Below are 24,262 nucleotides of genomic sequence, written 5' to 3'. Positions count from 1 at the left end.
TCATTATCACTTGTATGTGACAGTCATTTAGTTCCCAGCATCTTTCCCAAGTTTCAGAAATTCTTGTATGAACAGATCACCCACTACCTGTGCCCTGCTGCCAGGCAGAAACCTAATGACACAAAAATAACCAAACTTCTCTGTGACTGGAGCTCCGTGCCAAAACTGTCCTGAGCATCTTGCTCTTGAGCAGAAGATGGACTGGATTTTTCATCTCCCATTTCCCCAGAGAGAAGCCTCACATCAGGCTTCAGAGTTACATATTTGCTACTAATGAGACCTTATCGTGTATATATATAAATATAGCAGTATAATGAATTGGTGTGTTCATCAACAGACTTGTAGTTCAGCCTGAAAAATCCCTTGAAACAGCAGAAGTCCCCCCGACTAGCTGAACTACTCTGTTGGCGCCTGTGAGAGAAAAGCACATGGTAAATGGAGGAATCTGTACAACTGATAAGTCCTGTGTGGAATGATGAGCTGTTAGTGCAACGATCTTATACCAGTCTTAACTCTGCCCTGGCTGATATCCATTTGTTCATGCTTTCCTCCTGGATTTTGGAGGGCCATAGCACCTGTCTGCCAAAGGGCTGAACTCCCAGATCTGTTAGGGGTGTTACTGCATAGCGGACTTTAAATACTTCCTCACCTGGAAGGTTTTGCAGAAATCCAAAGATATTGTAACAGAAAATGCAAAGCATGTCTAAGGCTAAAACGTCTCTGAAGTGTTTAGATGCCAAGGTGGGTGCAATGCACGTCCCTGTCTGTGCCTGGATGTCCATCCGTCTGGAAACACAGACTAGCTGACCCTGTGCCCCTGTGGACGTTCTTTCTAAGGCTAAAAGGATTGGGACATTTCAGCCCTGAATCAGCAAATTGCTCTGCTCAGAAAAGCACTTGAGCAAACGTGTAAAGCTGAGCAAGAGCTTCAGTGCCTCACTGAATCTTCTGCATTTTATTTAATGTTTCAGTGAAGGTATGTTCAAAATGATTGTGGGGTGCCTACCTCCAGGTTTAATAAGGAGACATTCTGAGGTATACAGCAAGAGAGTGACATATATCATACAAACTTAAAGAGCCCCTTCAACAGAGCAATTGCTCTCTGGAAAAAAAAAAAAAAAGAAAATCTCCCCAAACAACAACTTAATCATCGGTGCTTGCCAAGAAGTGAAAACTCCAGCTGAAGAAATTCACTTGCAGCTTGACAACATTATAGCATCAAGGGTACAAGCATCTCTCTTACATGCCCAACAATTGCTTTCCTACGCAGGATGAAAAAGGCAGCTGCATGCTTTCAGTAGTATGCCAGTCTGCTTACGCCATGATTACTGCATCTGTGGCTGGAGTGGAAGAGAAGAACAGAATGCTTCTAAGAAAACCAAAAGTGAACACTTTGTTTGCTCCTATAGTTCCTACAAGAACCCAAAATACCTGTGTCTAGGCTCTTTGATAGAAGAGGCTGGCTGTGCGTGGGCTCTGGGAGAGTCGTTCTTTAATCTCCAGGCCACGTGCCCTGGGGTTTGGGAGAGGGAGCAAAGGCAGGCTGCTCTAACGGGCACAACGCTGGGGTGTTGCTGTGGCCTTGTGTCTGGGTGACCTGGTGGTGGGACGAGCGGGATGCTCAGGGTGTGGGTGCAAGGCAGCTCAGGTGGTGCTGGGCTTAGGGACCGCTGCAGATGGGTCCTACCAGGGCTGTTTTCTGTGTTGTGTCAGCAGCAGAGAAGACGGGGAACAGTCTGCTAGGTTACAGGTCACCTACGGTCACTCTGTTGGCATTACGCCATGGGGGTGCTACAACAAGGTGTGAGCTGAAGTTGCTCTTTGGCAGAAGATGCCATCGTTCTCTCTGCCTGGCCTTCAAGGTCAGCACTGGTGACGTTCAAGCTTCCGTCCTTCTTTTTATAGAATGATAGAATAGTTTGGGTTGGAAGGGACCTTTAAAGGCTCCTGCAGTGAGCAGGGACATCTTCAACTAGATCACTTTGCTCAGAGCCCTGTCCAACCTGACCCCGAACTTTCCCAGGGATGGGGCATCTACCACCTCTCTGGGCAACCTGTTATTTTGCCTCCAACAGACAAAATTCCCAGCACTATAGAGACTTTCAAACAGGTGATTTTTAATCCAGATTTGGTTTTCCATCAACATTTTATTATTTTTTTTCTTGTGTTTTTTGGTGCCGAAATCCAGCAAATGCTCCGCAAATTCCTTGTAGGAGGAAAATTGCCCAGTAACTGTGGAAAGCGGGGTAACTGTTCGTGAAATGAGAAACTCTAAATCAAAGTCACCTTGCCTAAGTGTACAGACAGGCAAGTCATGTACAAGTTGAGAGAGTTCATCCACATGTGTTTGTAGCCATGTCAGAGCTCAAGGCACAGCCCAAGCAGCTGGAGAACTCTGCACTGGCCACTCTGGTCACATATTGAAGCATTTGATGTTGTTTTAATAATAGTTAAGTCACCTGCTCATCAATGCAACAAAAAAAGCTGGGTGTATCTGCTTATTCTAGGGTTAGCTGGTTTGTTAGCTTGGTCTGTGGCAAAGCCTTTTGTTGTTCGGCAGCATCATTCCCTGCGAAGGCTCTTGGAACACGGAGAAGAGCAGCTCTGGGCTAGACTCATAAATTTCTGCAGACTTAATGAATTGGCACTATAGTAAATATTTTAACACTTAAAATTGGAATTTCACAGACAGTCTTCATTCAGATTTGGAACAGTCTGGCAAGGCTTGTGGTTATAAATTTTTTTTCCTCTCTAGCAGACAGTCCTTATCTCTTTAAAACATCTTCATAAAATGTCGCGAAACATCTTTAGATGGAGCTGAGAGGATCATGACCAACTGTGTTTTGCTTTGTTTTGTCTGAAACAGGAAAATGGTAGGGATAAAATAGCTTTGGCCCCCTGTCCTGAGCAGGAGGGTTTGCATTGACCAAGGACTGTTGGACTTGGGGGTTTTGCCATGCTCTGAAGTTTGTGTGACTGAGCCCTCGGCTCCGGCTAGTTCTGTGGGCTGTAGACGTATCTCCAAGGTTATTTTCTGCTTGTAATTAGCTAGAAGAGAAGCTGTACCGCTGGAGATAGTGTCATTAGAGGACAAAATGAGAAGCTGGCCTAACCTAAATAGATCGATACTCTGCTCAATCCCAATCCTCTGCTGAAGAATGCATGCATGTAATAGCCTATTGTTACAATTTTATACAATGGAGTCAAGACTTTCATTAATTTAAACAGTTTTCTGCTATTGAAAATTTCTTGGGAAGCTTTTACCGGCGATGTTTAGAGGGGAAATCAGAAAGAATCTAGATCTGCATTGAACATGATGAGGAAGCCTGTGCATTATTCTTAGGACTGTTGTTAATGATAGTGATTTTGGGCATTGACCCACAGTTTCCTACATTCAAAGTCAGAGAATGATCGAGGATCGGATTGTTTCAGTGTTCTGGGAATCGGTCCATGTGACTGGCCCTGTCTTGCTGACTTAGGGGCTGCAGCCCACAGGAGCTGCTGAGTGGGAGGAAAAGTTTATTCTGCATCTACTCGCTAGACCAACAAAACCTGTGTATTGCTCTGAATGTATCCTTATCTAAATATCACACGTATCCATGAGCAACCAAACTGAACAGAGCTCTAAATACACGTGCCTGTGTGCATACATAAGTATTTGTATTTCTCCCTCCTTATGACTTTAGGAGTGCATTTCGGGACAGCTTTGGCTTTTCAGTGGAAGATGGCAGATATCTGAAGCCTTGTTGGTTGGCTTTGCAGTATAAGAAAAAAACATCAAGAGAGCACTGAATTTATTATAAGTGTATCTTGACTTACACATGAGTCTTCTCAAGCAATGAATGACAAGCACAGCACTCCGGCTTTCCGAGAATTTCAAACTTAAAAGCAGTGCCTGTTTCTCAAGGGGTGATCTTTCCTCAAACTCTGCATGACCCAACCCCAACAGCCTCTGTGCTAACCTTGTGTGGGGACCTGGCAGTGCTCCCTCCCCTGTCTCAGCAAAACAGAACTTGGTTGCGTGCTCAGAGAAAAGGCACTTGAGGATAACGGTGAGGCATCTGCAGTGCTGGTTTGAATTGTAGAGTCTCCTGGAGTTTTGCTGGATGAATTGGCTGCCCCCTTAGCATCTCGGTTTGAGTCACATTTAGGTGAAACTATTTGAATTACTCGGTCTTACTAGCTATTTGGCTTTTAGATTTATGATGAATATTGAATACAGGTAAGGAAGGTTTGTTCTTTGTTCTTTGTTAGACATCGCTTCTGAGGGTGTTGAGGTAAATGGGTCTGGCTTGGTGCAGATGCTGGGTGACCTGTGGGCTGAGTACTGTGGCCATTAGCAAGGCAGTGCCTTGGTCTGCTGTTAAAGACTACTAGCCAGACAAAAGGGTTTGGGGTTGCAGGTAGCCCATGAGATGCATTTGGGTGCTTCTGGTTACAGCTTTGGTCTTTCTGGGCTCTGTTCATCATTGTGCCATTAACTTTGCTGTGTGGCCTTGCAGAAGGAGCTCATATTTGTAAAATGCATGTTCCAGACAGCTTCAGGGCCGTAACTTCCCAGGGTTCACAGGGTTGCTGGGGTGATGCTTTCTCCCGAGTACCTCCACCACAGGTCTGACCTTGCTTATTGTGAACATGCATTACCTGTTTCCAATAGGAATTGCCCATGCCAAGTTTACATTCATAATTAAAAGTCCAGAGCTTTTTAAAAAATAAAAGGGAGGAGAGATTACAAAAAAAAAAAAAGTATTAAAAAGAATAGGTAAAGTCCCTTGGCCAGTAGTTTTTGACAGTGAAAGAGCTTTCACAGTGCCAGGCAGGCAGGTAGGTATGCTCATGAATAAAGCAGCTGAGTGAGTCCACACTAGCTGGGGAAAGAATGAATTTTTTATCAAGAAATCTTGTTAGCTTATTTACGTATTGATTTATTGGTGCCATAAGCCTTTGGATCAAGGCATAAACCATCAGTGGTTTTGCCTTTTCAGTTCTCCCCACTCTGTAAGGCTGGAGAAGGGGAGAAACAAAGGGAGGCATTTGCTTCTGTTTAAACTTGGCCGAATTAACGTTATTATTGCATGCAACAACTACAGTTAAAACATGTTCATACAAGGCTAGCAGTATTGTAGCTAAGTGGAAAATGCTGCCAGCTTGTAGGATGTTAGGAGCAGTGTTTAAGACTGACTCCAACTTTCCCTGCAGCTTGCTGGGCTGAGGCAATTCACTCCCTCTTCATGCAGGGGCACCTGCCCTGAACTCACTGATCCCAGATGGAGGGATGCTCAAGGCAGGGATTTGAAACCCAATCCAACCCCGTTTTGCTGTATGTAGCACGTGTGGGAGTGTGAATTGGGCTGACCACTAATTTCATTAACCAACCTGTTTTAGTTTTATCCTTCACCCGGATGAGCACACCAGGCAGGTGTGCTCTGTCTTCTCCCTCCCGTGGGTGGTACAACCCCTGAGCATCAATTGGAAATGCACCTCGCTGCCAATTTAATTTTGCTCTGAAGGGTCAATCACCAGCACTCCCCCATCCCCGGCTGTCATGTCCCTGAAGAGCTGAATACCAGATGCTCTCTGCAAATGGGCTGTAACATCTGAAAGTCAGTAACCAAAGTTACTGGGCTGACTTTGTGCCAAGATTGTATTTAAACTGGAAGGGATGGGGGGAAATGCTTTTTTTGCAGATATTTTGTGTAAGCCAGCACATTGGGTCAGGACTTGAGAGATGGGACTGCTCTTGCTGGTCTGCTGGGAAATGTGGAAGCAGCTCTGCTCTCACCTGGCTGTGACCCAATTTCACCTCCTGTGAAGCTGGGGATAACAATAAAGACCTCAGTGCAGGGCTTGGTGGTTCTGGGTGAAAAATGCTAGATAAGACTTACAAGATAAAAGCCTTTTTTAAAAAATGTGGTGTTTCTTTGGTTTTTTGTTTGTTTTTTCTCCTTCTGTTTTTAGTTGATCCAAAGAGATTGGGGGGGGGGGGGGGGTAAGTAGGAATAAAAGGAGAAAAATTAGTATTTTGGAAAAGCAATACTTATTAATACCTTTTCAGTAACTGAATAAATGGAATAGAGAAAAAATATTTCACAGCTCTACTGAATGATCTGTTAAGGTGTGACTTTCTCAGGGAGATGAGGAAGATGCTGCACTCCTCAGCTCTTCCCAGTATGTTATTGATGGGAGACTAAGGCCCCTTCATTATCCCTTAGACCCCTGGATTTATTTCTGAAGGCTGTAATATTTTAAGTTTATGCAAATCCCTCCAGTCATATTTGTTTAAAATGAAACCTGAAATACGATAAAGCTATCCAAAGCCCTGCTAGGTTTTAGGCTTGAGATTATCTTTTTAAGGGGGAAGCCAAGGTCTCATGCTCTAATCTGACAAATACATTAGCCTACGCTGCACCAGGTTGGATTTTGGGACAGATACTTTACGGCTTTCAGCAGAATGGGGTCCAGCCTTGCCACCAGGGATCTTGCTTACAAATACATTGCATATGATAATGAGTATTTCTTAATGAGAGTAGGCAAAGCTTACGCTTGACCACAGCTAAATGCATTCAGGGACTTCAGATGTGAGTTAGATTTGGACTTGAACCTGCTCAGTTCATATGAAGCCTCTGTGCCTCGTTCTCTATCTGCGAAAGCACTTTGCACTCCCCAGAAGTGCAGATCGATGCTTTAGGCTGTTACAGTCATGTGGAATATGTAGCATCTCAGAGAAGTGACTGGTTTAAATGTCATTTGAGTCTGTGACTGTGTTGTGAATAGGGTAGCTTGTCATTGATTCCGCAGATTGAACTCGGAACGGCTTTCCTCAGCAAATTTGGGGTTTCTGCCCTTATAGCCTCCTGTGCAAGGTCTGTCTGTCTCTGATGAAGAGCTCAGCGGGAGTTGCTTAGCGCCTAGAGAAAATGTGCTGGGTAAGGCAGGGCTCTGTGTGCTCGTTGTACACGCTTTTCATATTTTTGGGTTTGTTCTTAGTAATTTCTGTGTTCACCTAATCCTAAGAATTGGAACAGACAGAAATAAATCAACCATAAATAGCGTTGTTAATTAACAGAAGTAGCAAGGAGCGAATTGTGAAAAATCAGATGAAGGGTAAATAGAGTTCATCTCTCAAAGACAGCTGAGAGTTTTCCTCAATGCAAAAGCACTTATCTAAGGGAAAATCACACTTTAATTGCCCCAAATAAGTCAGGCTCTGCCATTGATTAGATTAAAGTGAGTAAACTCTAGGTGTACTATACATTTTGATTAAAACCATACTAAAGAGCTAATGGTCTGTGGTGTTTCAGCTTTGGCTGTATCTGTCAAATTATACCCCTTCTTTATTGAACCCCACTCTGGAAACATTTCCAGAGGATTACATGTTAGCCCATTAATTGCTTGTTTTTCACGTTGATGGACAATGTGCTGAGCAAAGTGGTGGCAGAATTTCCTCCTCTCAGATCCGGGGCAATTGCCTCAGGGTTGCTGCTCTTGTCAAAAGTGGCTGAAATAAGCAACTCATATAAGCAGCAGAATGGCTCCTTGCTCAGGGGCAGAGAGAGTTGTTTTGTTATTCTGCTGGTAAAAAAAAGTAGAGTAACTTGAAGTCTAAAGGGGTTTCTAACAGCCTGAAGAGGTCAAAGCAGCGTCTTTGCCCAGCCAGGGAACCCTGGCTGGAGACCCGCTGGCAGGACCAGTCCAGACCACCTTCTGAGGTTTGTTACTCAGGTTGGTGCTGGCACACAGTGTAATGGTCTGTGACTCCACGCGTCTGCAGACACTGCCCTTAAGGTCTCATTTAGAGCTCCAAGCCAACAGAAGAACACCTGTAAAGGCATTTTGGCTGCCTTTAGGTGCTGGCAGAGGAGCTCTGGTGAAGGCTGTTGTACAGCTACTTGCTTTGAGAGGTGCCTGCCACCCATAGCAGCGCAGAAGGGAATTTGACCCTGAGCCATGAAGCTTGGAGTGTGTTTCCTTTGCTCCTGCTGTGAGCAAGGGTGAGTTTGCATCGTGACTGCACCCACAGAGGTGCAGAAGGGGGTCTGTGGGGGGTTTGTCCGTGCTGTGTGGGCAGTGCTCAGCGCCTAGCTTGCACTGATCCTGTGCACTGGCTTCCTGAGTACAAGTCAAAGTCATCAGGAAGTCTGTATAATTTGTACTAATTATAGCCTTACCATAAAGTCAGGATGTTCGCGTGTGGGTCTCTTCCTTCCAGGACAGGAATAAAGGAACTGCAAGTGGAGGCAGCCATGATTTTGGGAGAAGGGCAAAGAGAATTATGATTTTGTTCAGAAGCCTGGAAATCAGGAGCTGAAATGTGAGACTTTTTTTCCTTAGGTTCATTGCAGCACAACAGCCTTCAGTCAGGGTATCCCATCCCTGCCATGTACCACCTGGCATTTTCCTACAGCAAAGGTCTTTGTTGTTCTGCTGCCTTTGTGTTGCCCGAGAGGATTTAATCAGGTTCAGAAAGTGTTTAATAGCTTATTTTAATAAGTTACTTAAACATGTGGTATCAGTGCCTGGCTCTCTTGGTCCTTGGAGTGTACTGAGTGGGGCTGTGGGCAGTGCAGGGTAGTGGTGGGTTGGTCTGCACCAGCTGGGGGAAGCTGTCAGTTTTGGATTGCAGATCCATCGGGTCTCAGATTGAGCCCTGGGCATGGCCTTAGTGTGCTGGTTTGCTGCTGGTTGGTGGCACACGTGCCCAGGTATGTGGAATTCCCCTTTTTTTTGCCACATCAAATATAGATTTAAGTCGTGTTGCAGAAGCTGGAGGAGAGTGGGAGGTTGGGGACAGCTGTGCTGTCTGCTTAGAGGAAAGAGTGGGGCAGGATTTGGGGGATTATTCTGTTTGACTGGCTCTAATTTGCTGTCTGTAAATCTCCCCAAACCTAAGATTTGCCAGCCATTAAGCCGGGGCAGTCACTTGCCTGTGCGAGGCTGTGTGTAAACCAAATTTCACTTAATTGTGTGTTTGTTATTTTGGGATCCTGGAACTAGGATCTCATCACTGATGTAAACGGTGATCAAGCAACCTTGGGAGAAATTGCACAGGCTTCCCTTCCTCAGGGGCTGCTGGGTCTTTTTTCTGCAGGAGCTCTCTTAGTTTTCCCAGTAACTTCCCACTGCTGATGGAAGCCTTGCTGGCAGGGAAGTGCTGTGGAGTATTTACATGCTCCTTCCCCTACCAAACCAGCTCCTGCTCCCTTTGATCAGTCCCATTTGAAGTCAGCAGTGTGTGGGATTCGGCAAGCTGCGAGGCTCCCCAGTGATGCCCCAGCCATGGGGAGCACCGAGCTGGAAGCAGGCAGGATCCCCAGAGAGCCGGCATCGCGCTGCCAGGATGGGGATGGCCTGGGAGAAGGATGTTGGAGCAGGCAGGGCTTCGCTGGCCATCTCACAGTGAGGGCATGGGGCTGGCTGGAGCAGAGCTGCTTCTGGAGCAAGAAGCTCCACCAAGATGAGAAACTCATCTCAGGGCAGCCAGGCAGCAGGGCTCTGCCTCCTTGTGTCCCTCGGAACATGGGAACTGCCGAAAGGAAGATGGAAGGTAATACGAAAGCATTTCTGGTCTCTGCAGCACATTGCAAGCAACAGCAGGCTGCTTTCAAGTCAATTGTTTCAAAACATATCTTTAAATGAATTAATAGTTAGATGCAGCTGCCATCTTGTTAACATAACGAAGTGGTGGCCGAAGAGCTCGGTCGCTGGGAGACAAAAGCGAGCATTAGTGCTGGACAAGGCACAAAAGTTGTGCCTTGGTTGTGGGAAATACCTCGTGTTGTGCCGGAGTACACTCCGTTCTCTTTGGCTGTATTGAGAGCTCAGGGCATTAATCTCCCTGCGTGACAGAAGCCTTTTAGCCTCTGCATTTGTTGTAGATGACGGTATTCACCCACCTTTCTCTGTGTCTCTGTAGAGAGGTGGCTGTGCTGTCACTGCCTGGGCATGCTGGCAATGTGCTTGGTGCTGTGTGAAAGCAGGAGAGAGCCCCCAGGTGCTTAAAGCCAACTTGTGCAGAGCCAGCATATAAAGGTTGTCCGTTGGCATCCAGCTGTGACCTGGGTGCTCCTGCTGAGCAGTGGCATCAGGCTCCAGGGTGGATGATGAAGCAGTCTCACCTGGAAGAGGCTAGAAGGATGCTGTTGGGCATTTAGGTTACACTTTTAGCAAAGTAAAAGCAACCAACCAAAAAAAACCAAACCCCAACAAAGATCAAAGGAAAAGGAGGGCAGCGGCTGTGAATGGGCATGGTGGGTGCATCTTGATAAAAGTGCCACATCCAGGGGGTGGAAGCTGCTTGGAGCTGAGAGGGAGCTGTGGCAGCTGGGCTGGTTGGGAAGAAAGCTACAGGGGCTGGACAGTTTGTATGGGCTTTAAATGCTTCAGGTACAGATCCCTCTGACCCTGAAAGTGTCTCTCAGACTTCCCGTGCCTCAGTTTCCCGCTGTGTAGCACCTTTCCTGTGGGGATCTTGTGCTGTCTCCTGGAGAAAGGCTGCAGCTTGGTGTAGGCACTGCTTGGGGGGGCTTGTGAAGACCCCTGTGGCTGTTACTGACCGGTGGGTTCCTCAGCTCCTGAGCAGTGAGGGAGCTCTCTTGTAAGCCCTTCCTGTATTTGGGTGTAATTCTGGCACATCGTGACAAGTATTTAGTTTCTCCTTCTTCCCTGTCGGGTTAGACCTGTGATTAGGATCAAGTAGCACTGACAGTCAGCCAGGCGTTACACCAGTGAAATCTTTTACCTGGAACATAAGAATTGATTTGATCTCTTGACTCATCCTACTTAACGAGCAAGCCTGGAGCTGAGCCACAGCCCAAGCCCCAGTGGCTCTGCAGGCAGAAGGCTGCCTCCCCTGCTCAGCGCAGCCAGAAGTGCCTGTGGGACTTGGGGGCTTTCCTTGGGGGAGAGGATTTTGATTTTCCTGGCAGCAAACAGGTTTGATTCATTAAAGCATCTCATGGCAGAGCTGGTGCCACAAATTGTGTTTGGGTTCAAGCACGCTTGGGAGCACTGGGAAAGATGCTGCATGTCCATGAAGGTTCTGGTTTCTCGGGAGAGGTTTTCTGTCAAACCTTTGGCCTAGTGTTTTGCCCTCTAGTTTGTCCTGGATCCCTGTCTGCGAGGCAGAGCAAACAGAGCGAGTCCCTGCCCTGCCCTGAGCATAAGGTAGTCTAGCAAATGCTCAGAGGAGAGTGGTTAATTAGTCGCATTTCAGCACATTTCATTTTTAAGGGCTTTGATCATGGCATGGAATTGTGGATCTGTCGCCAAGTTTGGGCTTCAAATGAATAAATAAATGATAAACGATCATTTGGCAGCAATGAACCTGCTGCACTCTCTTTGCGTGTTTATGTGGTTTCCCTTCTCCCATCTGTTCCCTTCCTCCAGCTCTTCCTTGTGGGCTGGCTAGCAGTCCCCAGCCGGGCTGAATGGGATGCGCTTGCTCCCACTGGAGACGATGAGGGCTGCCACATTGGTCAACAAAATGAGAGTTGAAGAACAGCCTCTAAATATAACCCCCAGGTGTTGCTCTGACCACCCCAGGAGAGCAGGCTGGGGCGGTACCAGGTGCTTTCTCCATGTGTCGGGGAAGAAGCACTGAGGGTGAGCGTCCTTGTTTCCTCCGAAGCCGCCTGTAGAGACGTGGTGCAGGAGAACAGGGAAAAGAAATAGCTAAAAGCAGAGAGAGAGGAATGGAAAGACAGAACAGTGAATGAAGAAGTAGCACCACTGGGGAGGGGTGATGGGTATTGCAAAAGGCATTAAAAAACAGTAATGAGAGATTGGGCTGCACAGAGTTTTCCCTGTCTGTCTGCTCTCATTTTCCCAGCCCGTTTTCTCTTCAGATTAATTTGTCTGTCACGCGCTGGTTTTGCCTCTAGCAGGGGTGGTTTGTGGTGAGGCTAGTTAGTCCCGGTTTCTCTCGGGTGAGTCACTGATCAACTGACACAGATATTTCTGAAGATGTTCACTGTTTAGAGAAATGCTCGTCATGTGTTTGATCCAGAGCGTGTTCCTTGAGGAAGAATTTGTGCAGATATGCACCATATTAAAAATGGCTCAGAAGGTATTTACTTTCCTTAGTGCTGTCAATGTTATTCCTTGCAAGAAATGCTACGACATTGGTCACCTGCATCACACATCGGGTTTGCTTGTTTGGTTTTGCTCATGCAGAGATGTTTTGAGATGGCATCAATTGCAAGAAGTTTAATTCACACTTCTTCCTGTGAATCCTGTGAGCAAAATTATGCTTGCAAATACAGTTGGGAGTAGTGACCAAAAAGCACCACAGCTAATAAGTAAAAGGCACCAATATCGGTTAGAATTGCTGCATTTTTTACAAATCGGTGTTTGAGAGCACTTCTTTGCGGTCTCTGCCAGCCCCTGGGGCTGGGCAGGTAGGTGAGCTCTGTGTGTGTGTTCTTCACCCTCTGCAGGAGGAGGGGAATGTCTTTGGGTCTTTTTGCTTCCCTTTTGCCCTCCCTTACACTCAACGTTAGATTCTCAAATTGCTGCATTCTTCATGCACAAGAGAAGAATTTGCATTTTTCTCCACACTTGGCTTCAGTAAATGGCCATGTGGCGTTTTACTTTTCAGCAGTTCTTTAAAGAGCTCCCTTGTGGCTGATGAATGCAGAAACTTTGTCATAAACTAAACCACCCTTCCCTCCCCTTAATGTAGACTGCTGCTTGCTTCAGGGAGCCTCAGGCGGGTTTTGATGACAGAAGCCAAAAGTGCTGAGTAAGCAGATGTGGAATTGCAATCACTCTGAAGATGCCTCGTTTTCTTGCAGACTTCTTGTCTTCTGCTCTGTGTGTACGTATGCACAGATCCTGGGCACGGTGCCAGCTCTGCCTTAATTGCAGCACAGATTAAAGGAAGGCTGTGGTTCCCTCCCGTAGTTGTGTGTCTCAATTCAGATGTAAATACCATGCTGATGCTCAGCACATGGGAAGTCAGAGCTGAGCTGGGCAGGGAGCAGGCTGGTGTAGAAAGCCTGCACGGAGCTAGGTCGCTCAAAAGTGTGTTTTGGCCCTGCAGCAGGGTCAGCTTGGAACTGTGGAATTAGTTGAATCTTCTCACTGGAGCTGGTGACAAATTGTGGTGTGGACGATGGGATAAGCAGTGCGGTTCAGCAGTCCTTTTGCTGGCATTTTAACTGGAGAACATAACAGAACTGGCCAGTATATCACTGGTGGACAGCCCTGGGGGAATCTGAGGGGCATCCCCCCCTGCCCTTCTGCCCTGCAGTTTCTGTATGGTACTTTTTTTCTGAGGTGAACTAATATTTGGTTTTCTCTCTCCCTTTTTCTTTGTTTCCAGACAAATGATGCTGCAGGAAATACCTGGAACTGGCTTTACTTCATCCCTCTCATCATCATTGGCTCTTTCTTCATGCTCAACTTGGTGCTGGGCGTCTTATCAGGGTAAGGCACTAATGACTTGTGTGTCTCCACCTGGATATGGAAAGGGAAGACCTGTTGGCTTTAGCGCTGTGGGAGGATGTAGGTGAAAAAGAGAAGATGGGGTGGTGCATTACACCGTACGTTTAAATTTCGCACATTTCCTACCCTGCCCTTTCCTTGCAGAGGGGTACTTCGATAAGACTACAGAGGCATAGGATGGGGGGTAGGCGGATGAAAAATCATTACATGAGTTGATTCTGAATCCAGACCCAAGAGTTAAGTGAGCTCCCTGTAACTGTACTGACTTTGGCTTGTGCAGCCAACACTTACACTTGCGTTGTCTTGAAAACCCATCAGGAACCCACCGCTGCTGGTACAAATACTTCAGTGCTGGAGCTGGACATCAAGGTGTTCATAACCACATTTTCATAACATTTGGTGTAACTGTGCAGCACGGAGAAAAGGGAAGGTCAAATAAAAGGCAATTAGAAAAAATCTTAGGGTTTTGTTGTTTGGGTGGTTTGTTGGTGTTTCTTTTTGTTGGTTTGTTTCTTGCGTTTTTTTTTGTGTTGTTTTTGTTTTTAGTGGTTTGTTTTTTGTTGGTGTTTTTTTTTTTTTTTTTTAATCTCTAGCTGTTTAAGCCAATGTCTGGATTTTGGAGACACACTAGTCACTTGATGTTCAAACCCCAGGGTTCAGCCAAAGATTTGGTGTTTGTTGCCTATGAGTTTTGGGTTTGGGCCATTGCAGAGATCAAGCTGCCAAGTTTGAAGCCTAGCTGGAATGTCCCCAACAGCTGTGGAAATTTGATCTGGAATTAACAACCTGACTGATCTTAATGGTTTGCAAGCCTCAGGCTTTGGCACTTCATTTTGCCCACAGTTTCTTCTTAGCCTGTCCAGGTGATCTGGATTATATAGATCTATAAAGATCTGGATTTATTTCTGGCTCTTGGCAGCATGGGAAGAGAGAAAAGAGTTAACGTTGCTGAGTGGTTAAAACCCTTCAGTGCTGCGCCTTTGCTCTTTGAGTCACTAGAGCAAGAAAAATGTTTCCCAAAGAACAGATTCGTGCTCGATTTTATTATTTTGTTAAGGATCCTTGTCCTCAAAGCACATGCTGGGGGCAGGAGCAGGGAGGCAGCAATGCAGTTTTCTTTGAGGACTGGGAGATGTGCTGCTACAAGAGAGGGTCATGGGGGAGGCTGTGTCATGCTTTTTGCTGTTCCTTCAGACCACGAATAATAGGCATGATCAATAACTGATCAAAGCCATTCATCGGACATCCTGTTCTATCAGAGGCTTTGTAAAGGAGAGCTTCGTGACCATCGTTGTTTGATGCATGATTTAAAGCGAGCGCTGGAGCCAGGGCTGAGTGCGGTTCATTAGGTAGTTCATCTTTCTCGTTCCACAGTGGGGTCAGCCCACGTTGGCTGAAATGATACTTGTGATTTAAAACAGAGCTCAGAAGCCTGCAGGCTCCTGTTCCTTTGTGTTGGATTCAAACGTGTTTGGTGACCAAAAGATGGAGACCTCTGTCTGGCCCTCCTGAAAGCCTGTCGTTGCTTGGGGCAAAATATGAATATTATATAAATTCTATTAAAAATGCAGCTCTGTGCATCAGGCTTCCCTTTGTTAGAGGTAAGGATGCTATCTTCTTCACAGAGGGGAAACTTTTAAATTCTATTTTGCATAGTGGATTGATGCCCTTGGCTGGAATAATTCTTGGGGACAGGCTGAAAACCATAAACACCAGTAGCACAGGTGCTGAGCACACTGTTCAGAAGGCTGCTGGTGGGCTTGCAGCTATGGAGCAATGAAGGAATCTGGGTATATCTGAATGGACTGGTGATGAGAAGGCACCAGACAAGACTGAAAGACCCTCTGAAGACAGAAACTGTTGTAACTATATTCTCTAGCCCAAAGCCTCAGGCAGCACTGTAGGGGAAAAAAAACCAAAAACCAACCAACAAACAAATTCCTGCCAGATGTTATTGCTTGCATGGGTTTCTGGGTTGACTTCCATAGCAGTTTCACTCAAGGACATTATGCCACCCATGTCCCAGTGACTGTCAGCTTTGGCTCCTGCAACAGAGACTGGCAATATCCCACGTTCCTGTTTCAATAAAACAAAGTTGGTTTAGGGTTAGGGGTTCTACAAATAGCACAGGGTTAACTCAGCAATCACTTGCCTGCCTCTTATTTTCATGATCTGTGCATCTCATAACCTTTACTGTTGTCCTTGCTGTATCCTGGGGGTGATGCAGTGCTCTGCCCTGCTCTGCACGTTACAAGAGGGAAGCACGGGGTAAAAGGGATGCAACACCTCCAGGAAAGAGCTGCAAGGCCGAGGTTAGGTCACTCCTTTCCTAGGCTTGTGTGTGATGTTCATTATTGTCCTCTTTCACAAAACCCCTGTTGGTCAGGTTGTATTTTATTTTCCAGTACTTTGCCATATACACGGTCAGTGCTAGGGGGTTCAGCTTCAGCATGTTGCGGTCTGTACCTTGGAAAGCCGCAGAAAAAGCTTTTGCCGGAGTATTTTTCACTCCTGTTAGTTTTTGAGCTATTTCTTCTCATATATTTGTGCTCCTCAGTGGGAGATGAGGAAGCTACAAATTTCTGAAGTAGGTATGCAGACACTATCACAGATTAAGGCAATATAAATAATCTGAAATGACAACACATTATTGAGCTTCCTACTGACACTAGACTATACAGAGTTTTGCTATAACTCTTAATAGATTTTTTTGGTTTTCTGTAGTTATTTGTGAACCCATGTCAACATTGGGCAGATATGAGTAGGCTTAGCTCCTGGTTTATCTGTATGAGCAGTGTAGGTAGGTTGACCCAGTTAGGATCCGAAGTCTCATCTGTTAGCAAAACGTGGAAGCATTTGCATTTCAGATGCTACAGAAGAGATGATACCTCTTTTAAAATAAAGAGCAAACAACCTTTCCCCTCTGCTAATCCTTCTGGAATTATAATAAAAACAAAGGCAGGGAAGTGATAGGAGATGTGGAAATCTGTAAGTGTTGGTAAAAACATGGTATATAAATAAGCCACAGTTGATACGACACAAATCTCTGAGTACCTGGCTAAAGATGTAATTAAAAGCATGTTGACTCCATAATTCAGATTAGATGAGGCTCTGCCTGCTGTACAGTGTGTCCTCCTCATGTGTGCTGATCAAAGCACTGCCAGTGCTCCTGTAATCAGTTAATATTTAAATACCTTCCCCAAATGGCACACTCTGCCTTCTGTTCCTTTCCCTTCCCTGATGTGAGCCCTGGGGGCCAGCCAGCAGAGCTCAGCTCTGCTTGTGCCACCAAATAAGCAGGTTTCCCCAGTGTTCCTAGGATGTAGGGTGCAGAGTTATTGCAAATATCTCATTTCTGATGGTGCAGTAGGGACACTGGCCTCTCCTTTGTCTTTCCATGACGCGTGTGGCAGTAGATGCTGGGCCGTAACCCCTCACCACTGCGCTAAAGGTGGGTGCAGCTCCCCCTGGCCAGGCTGCACATCACAAGCAAAGACAAACTGTGCTGTTCTCTAGCTGTGAATATGGTAGGATTTAGAGTTTTCCTGGAGTAATGTGGTGGTCACAGGTATGCAAGTGGACTGCGACTGGAACAACTCCTAAAATCCAGGAGCAGCCTTTGCTTGTTGGCAGAAGGTCCAGGGCTCTCCAGCAGGAGCACAGCATCCCGTTTGCTGTGGAGTAGTGGTAGTGTGGGTTTCTGTCCCTCGCTGGGGATTTTCCTCTCTGCTCCTAGCTATCTATTCCCCCTGCTTTCTGTTTTCTCTCTCTGGTGCTTGATCCCTCCGTGAGCTGATAAAACTCAGCAGAAACCAACAGAGCAGAAAAACACAGATTATTTTCTTCTGGAGCTTTTATTGTGTGCCATAGCTGATTCAAGAGAAGATCAGGACTGCACAGGGCCAGGAGAGCAGAAGTGGGAGGAGAGATTTCTCGCCCCTGTGGTAGCATTAAGATGCTTGGTAGGCCCATTTGCTTCTGCCTGTGAACTGTAGAGCTCTGCCCACTTGATCAAGGTAAGCAGATGCCTCCACATGCTGCGAAGCATGTTGGGGTGGCTGCCCAAGCCTCATACCTCCCCAGTCACAGGCACAAAAGAAGGGAAAAAGAGAAATGTAAAATAAATAATAATAAAAAAAAGGAGATTAAATACCTGGTTAAAATTCTGCTGAACCACCCATCTACTCAAAGGATGAGCCAGGTTTTGTTCATACCAGACTGAACATTAGTTCTCTGTTTTAACCATGAGAAGCCATCCTAGCCATGCTAACCTTGTTTCAGAAAGTTAGGACGCCTTGGTTCCCAGAAATCGGAGTAGCATTTTGTTAGGTTTCTGGCACAGAGTGGAACAACAGCAGTAGTGAAAATGTTTAGAAATTTGTATCCATAATATATTTCTTTTGAAACATCTTTTTACATTGGCTGTGGTGGGTGGTTATTCTTATTTATTAGATTATTTGTAAACTCTTTCTGACATAGGGTAGCAATAAAGGCATCCATCCCAGGGAATACAACCTTTCCATAGAAAAAAGATTGGCTGCCTCTGATGGCACCATGGGAATGTTCTGGCTCCAAGTCCTGCCAAGAAGGATTGACCCCAGATGCCTTTCAGTTCTCCCTAAACACAGTGTTGTTTGTTGCTGGGAAATCATGGCATTTGGCTTCGACATGGAGCAGAAAATGTCCTGTGATGATCCTGATAAATTTTTTATTGCACTCTGCACGTGGTTCTTCTGCACTTTACAGTGAGGAGGGAAAAAATACGCCTCATTGAATTGACAAGTCCTGACCAACGTTCATTCTTCTTTTGCCTGTGTACTGTTTTCTGGCAGCCCTCTGCCCCCCTGCTCTGGCAGCTGTTGCCACCGAGAGGTGGGCGCCCATCCCCCCCCCCCCCCCCCCCCCCCCCCCAAGCTTCCAGGCATTCCCTCCATAGCAGTGATTCCCAGTGCTGTTTTTCTCATCCTGCTGCTTTTCCCCTCCCAGCCCTCAGCCTCCTCGCAGCCCAGCTAGCAGGTTTCTTCTGTGGGCTGGTGGGATTATGGAATTTTCTACTGCTTGGGTGTTGAGCTGGGTATTAATTTTGCCTGTTAATGAGCTGGATGATTCTGTACAATATGTTTGTGACTGTTTTGATGCTTTGGATTACACAATGCAAAGAGGATAAACGTTATCATGGGATGCTGTGAGGAAGATGATTTAACTTATTTCAAGGCTAAGTGCTTTTTGGCACCGTTTCACACAGCGGTGGGGAATGGTGAGGGTGGCGAGACAGCAGGAGCACTGGCCAGGGAGGGCAGCACACTGTGAATGATGCATGTGAATACTGAGAGCCTGTGTCTCTTGAGTGTGAAAAATGCTGCTTGTCACGTCCTCAAGTATTTATGGTGACGCTGGAGGTATTTCCAGACCAGCCAGTGAAGAGTGATGATCTTTCCTAAGGTTTACTCATCTGGCTGCAGTAACCAAGTGTGGAGAGGTACTGCAGTGGCCAGTCTGCGTCTTCCCTGCTTAAGTATTACCGTAACATGGTCCAGACCTGGCCTGAGATGTGCAACACCTGCCTCTTGCTATAGGAGACCACCTGGTGTAAGATCTGCAGGCAGACATTTCGAATGGATGCAACATCTTTGTGACAGCAGGAGCCTGGCAAGGGATGCAGCTGTGGACCGTGCTGGCACCTCACAGCTGAACAAGGGTCAGAGTAAACAGCGCTTTAGTTCTTCACTGCTGCACCCTGTTTTGAGCGGTCTGCAGTGTGGGGTGATGTTCTCTGGGCAGGGTCCCATTAAACATTTGCCCTGCCATGCTCCTGTCTCCCTAGGGGCTGTCTGTTTCTGGCTGGCGTACCCTGGGGCGCTGGGGCTTTTGTGCTGTTAGGGCAGCTCCCTGGGAGGGTGCACAGCCCCATCGAGACCCCATTGAACCGGCTACCTTGGTGACTTCTCTGCTGAGTTTCCTGACATGTTTTCCAATCCTGAGGATTTTTACCAGATTGAGATCATAAAACTTCAGCCTGCAAGATGTGCAGAGGCTGGAGAAGAATCAAGCTGATTAATTTGTCATAATGGCAAAGCATTCTTCTGTCCTCCTTTTCCCTCATTTCAGAGACAATCATTCATTTTCCCTGCAAATTTGTTCCAAGTTCACTGTTACCTGCTGTGATCTGACTTTGGCTGGTGTTAATTATTTGCAGCAGAAGAGCTGCATCATGAAAAATATGAGATTCTGCTTCCTTTCTCATTGCTTTTAGTCTTTTCACAGCTTGTCCTTAAAAAGCAGGGGAAAGACAGGGCAAAAAACCATATTTCTTTCCTGCTGTTTCTTGCTTATCACCTTTTTTAACCGAGACGTTGCTGCAAACAAGAAATGTGGGAGAAGCACATGTGTGTTTTGCAGAAGGGGTCAGGGAGCAATGAGTTTGCACGTGACCTTTGTCACACCAAGCTAAATGTCCTGTCGAATTTGGATCCTTTGCTGCTTCTGTGTTTTTGGTTAGCGTAGGAGAGGTGCACTACCTTTATTTGCCTTTCTGTTAAGCTGCAATGGAAATTAAACCCTGTAATATAGAAATTATATATAGGAGACCTAAATTTGAGCCTCCTGGGGCCTCTGCTTTGGCGTGGAGACATGATGAACAGAGCCAGGGTTTCATCCAGCATGTGCAGTAGGCTGATACTATGAGATAAATAGTACTTTTTAATTCCTTTTTCTCTCTTTGTTGTCGCCTCCTTCGAGCCAGGTTTGCCCAGCTGTAGCACTTGCAGCATTTCAAATCGGAGTAGGTGGAATCAAAGAGAAATCGGCACAAGCTGAATGTAAAGACAAAAGGAAGGAAGACACATTGAAGGCTTCACCTCTGTGCTGTTCCTCTTCTCTTTCTAGAAATACAAGACGTATCCTGTATCTGGCTTGTATTTGAAACATCTTCCTGCTATGTTCGGTGATAAAAGTGACTGTGAAGCCCGGTTCGGTGCCGAGAGATGAATCTCTTGGTGATACTTTCATCCTTTATCAGCTGGTTTCCCCCCCTTTGGAGCAATGAGGAGGAAGCAGAGGCAGAGCCCTAGCTGTGCAGGATTGACAGAGCCAGTCCTTACTCCTAAGCAGTGGATGCTAGGGTGGGTTAAGCCACTTGGCCAGCTGGGTCTGTATGTTTGGGCTCAGTCTGGGAAAGAAGGACATGCTTCTTCAGTCCAGTGTGATCTTGGCCAGCAGCAGCTCTAGGTGGGACAGAAACCTGTAACGCTCTGTGTCTTTGGGATTTCGTGCAGCTGATGGGACAACCTGGGGTGGATGATGAGCCGCAGAGCTTTGTGGCCACAGAGCTTCTATCTTTTATCTTCAGCACTACGAACTCTCAGTCCTCCTCTGGGCTTTCCTTGTTTAAAAACGGGGTTCAAAACTCTGACTTCTCAGCAAACCACCTCTATGGGCAGGCAAACTATCTTAGAGGTACCAAACATCACCAGCATAAAGAAATTCTAACTGATGGTTTTCCAGGTGAATCAGTTGCTTGGTTTCGTCTCATTCCAGCACTTTCCAGCCTGATATCCCTGCGCCCCTGGGATGTGCTGTCTTTCACCTCCCTCAGATTTTCTTCTTGCTCAAATGAGGTGCATTTCCATGCTTTTTCTTCTTGTTCCAGATGGGCTTTTTAATCAATATGTTTTGCCTATGTTCAGTGGTGACCTGGGCCTGATTTTTAGAATTATTTAAAACCAGTGATTTAACAGTACTCTATATGCATTTCTATTCACGTTTTCAGATCAGTAAGTCGGGGGCATGAAATTATTTTTAGTTTTGCCTGCAGGTTTCTCTGCACTTGAGGATTTTTTCTGTGAGTGAGAAAAAACATACCTTGACTCATCCTAAAGTCTTGCCGGACCTTACTGTGGTAAAGATACCCAGTGTTATGGTAAAGAAACTGATGCCCTTGCTGATCTCCTCTCTTTTGTTTGTAGCCCTGCTGGGTGCAAGGTGCTGGCTATGGCTACAGCTGAGCCATGTCCTCTTGGGTTTGCCTCTTCCCAGCTATGGGCTGTGACACCTTGTGTCCAGGCAGCTGGAAATTGCACTGCTTGTCTATTTACTCCTGGATTTATTTTGTATTTTTCTTTTCCTAAGTCAGTTTTGATTCTATCCTCTGAAGAGGGTCCCCCGTGGAGAGTCGGCTCTCTTAGTCAACCGTTTGGTTACATCTATGTCCTGCGATACTTTCTGTCTCTGAAGACAATCCTGCAGAGTACGGTTTGCCCTTTCAATAACTGCTTGCCTGGTTGGGGAGTGAGGAATCCCTTTAACGTATTTAATTCCCCAAGTTGTCATAAACCTAGAGACTTGTTGACTACTGTACGCTGGACCATTGTCTGTCTTCATTTCTACAGGTACTCCCATAACAGCAAAACAAGACATTAAGTGTCTCTCCACATGTAATGCCTTTTCACCGGTTTGTGCAGTGGGCCACATGAAATGAGAATAGGTGTCAACTGTGACATGCACATACTTAAGCTTCCCAAAGTCAGGTACATGTGTTACATCCATTTGCCAAACCTGAAGTGCCTTCAGACCTTTTGGGTTAGTGCCCACCCCTAAACTAGGTCCATGATGACTGCATTGAGGACAGGAGCAAACAATGCCCTTTGCATCTGCCATGGGTATTTACATACTGTTGATGTAAAGACTTTGCATTTTGATGTAACATCTTGTGGCTGTTACGAGCTTCTTCAAACTTATTTGTTGGAGGAGTTATTGCCAGACAGCTGACTGCTTCATCAGCTCTAGCATTACCTTCGCCTAACCCAATGGTCCACTGATGACTTCTAATATGCATAATACAAAATTCATGTTTTCTCTGTCGAAGAGTACTACACAGTTGTATAAACATTTCACCAAGATGTTGGTTCCGCCTTCGTAGTTTCCAGAGTGTTAACTATGGACCGCCATGTAGCTCCTAATGCTTTAGCTTCTTTTCCTTCTCTACCTCCCTTGATCGTAGTATCCCAGAGGCAATTGCCCACTTGTCTCCATTCCGTAATACTAAACAATAACATGGGCTCGGGGCTCTTATTCTTTTTTCGTGCCCAGCGAACTAAGGTCTCCACTTCTGTCTCTTTAACACCCTCCCCTCTCTTAAAGAGGATGCTAGTTAGCAGTTTAATTGCCACATTTAATTCCATCGCGGTCTTCTCAGAGCTCCCCCCCTCACAGAAAGGATATCAATGGGGAAGACGCACCGCACTTGTTGCGGCCTTCCGTAGTGCCCTCCCTCTCACAGAGAGGAATTTAGCGGAGATCCCCGCCGCGATTTACTCTATGTGGTCTTACCACCAGCAGGGGTGCGATCTGCAGCTCTACACCAAACTCTGGACTTCGCTTTTTGCCTTCCAGGTTCTGCCCGCCTCCGACCTCCAGCTCCCTAATGGGACAGCTTCCCTTCGGGTCTGATGCATGGAGACTTCCGCATTTAAGCGAACAGCATTTAAGCTAAACCGCGTTTAAGCGAATAAATGGGTCCCTGTTTGGGCGCCAGACGAAGAGGGTCCTCCGTGGAGAGTTGGCCAAGGCACGACAATCACACCAATATGGCTACGTGCCGTGCTCCCTTTATTAAACAAACAGGCCATATTTATAACAAACTGACCGCTCACCTGACTTTACACACAGGTGATTGGATAAAAGTCTCTGCCCACGTGGGCATCCGTGTCACTGATCAGTGGGCATGCTGCAGGTGCCTGATCAGAGTGTGCCGATAAGAGTATGTTGATTCCACGGTTACCAGGACTTGCTCTGCACCTGGCTTCTTGTTTGTGCATAGCTTGTTTTCTTTCTCACCCTGCTTGTTCCCAGGACAATTTAAAGTTGCTCTGCAGCTTTAACTAACAGGCCTGGGTTGTCCAACACGGACAATGGTAACATATGTCCTCAGTCCTTTAAAAATCCCTCTACAGTCCTCCACCTATATTTCTAACTTGCCAGCATCCACCCGAGTTAGTGCACTGAAGGGAATGATGCGCTCTCCCCTGCCCCTTCCTCTCACCACTTGCCTCCTGTGGGCTGCTGTGAATGATTCAGCCCCTGCTGTGGCTGCCTTTCCTCCTCTCCTGGAGGAGCTTTTGTGAGAAACACCAAAGGCTGGTGCCTTTGAGGTGGCTGGCCTGCAGGGTGCCATCGCTGCAGGACTGCGGTTCTCCTGCTGCTGCCTCCCTGGCAGCCCCTCTCAGGATCTCAGAGCTGTTGTGTGGTGAGGTGAGTCCTTTAATCTCTGAAAGAGTTCAAAGAGTCGCTGGTGCTGCGGTTGATGAAGGTTCCCTAGTGACAGGGCACACTGCTGAAGTGAAAGGTTTCAGAATCAAGGGAAGATGGTGTCCACTGTTGCTGCTCCGATCCTGAGCTTTGCTGTTGTGCTTCAGATACCCTCCTTCCCACCTGACCCCCCTGCCTGCCTCCCTCTGCTGCCCTGAGTCACCACAACACCCACAAGACGGGTGAGGATGCTCAGCAGGTCCCCAGGCTCTTCCTGCATCTGCATCCAGGACACTGAGCACTTTCTTTTTTCTCTTTCCACTTCCCACTGTTCGTCTCGCTCCTGCTCACTCTCCATGGGCTTTCTTTCTTTTTGCTAGGGCTCCCTCACTGCCTCTGTCTCTCAAAGAACAGGTTTGCAGAAGGTAAAGAAAATGTTTAGTGCAGCCAAGGCTTTGTGTCCTTAGTTGCATAAACAGTTACAGTCATAAAGGTGTTGGGCTTCTTTGTTGCATCCAGCAGAGGCTTCTCCTTATAAAGAATTTACTGTTCTCCAGGAAGGCAAAAGACAGAG

General features: G+C 46.5%; 1 protein-coding gene across 1 annotated transcript in view; it reads left to right on the top strand.

Annotated features, from left to right (window-relative positions):
* CACNA1B (calcium voltage-gated channel subunit alpha1 B) overlaps positions 1–24,262 on the top strand; it is a 300,338-nt gene that overhangs the window by 120,072 nt on the left and 156,004 nt on the right. The window contains exon 7 of the mRNA XM_037399979.1: positions 13,322–13,425. Within this exon, the coding sequence (XP_037255876.1) occupies positions 13,322–13,425 (104 nt within the window). The remainder of the gene's footprint in view (positions 1–13,321; positions 13,426–24,262) is intronic.

Source organism: Falco rusticolus, chromosome 9 (genome assembly GCF_015220075.1).
Source record: "Falco rusticolus isolate bFalRus1 chromosome 9, bFalRus1.pri, whole genome shotgun sequence".
Taxonomy (NCBI): domain Eukaryota; kingdom Metazoa; phylum Chordata; class Aves; order Falconiformes; family Falconidae; genus Falco; species Falco rusticolus.
This window is presented reverse-complemented; position numbering and strand designations above follow the sequence as displayed.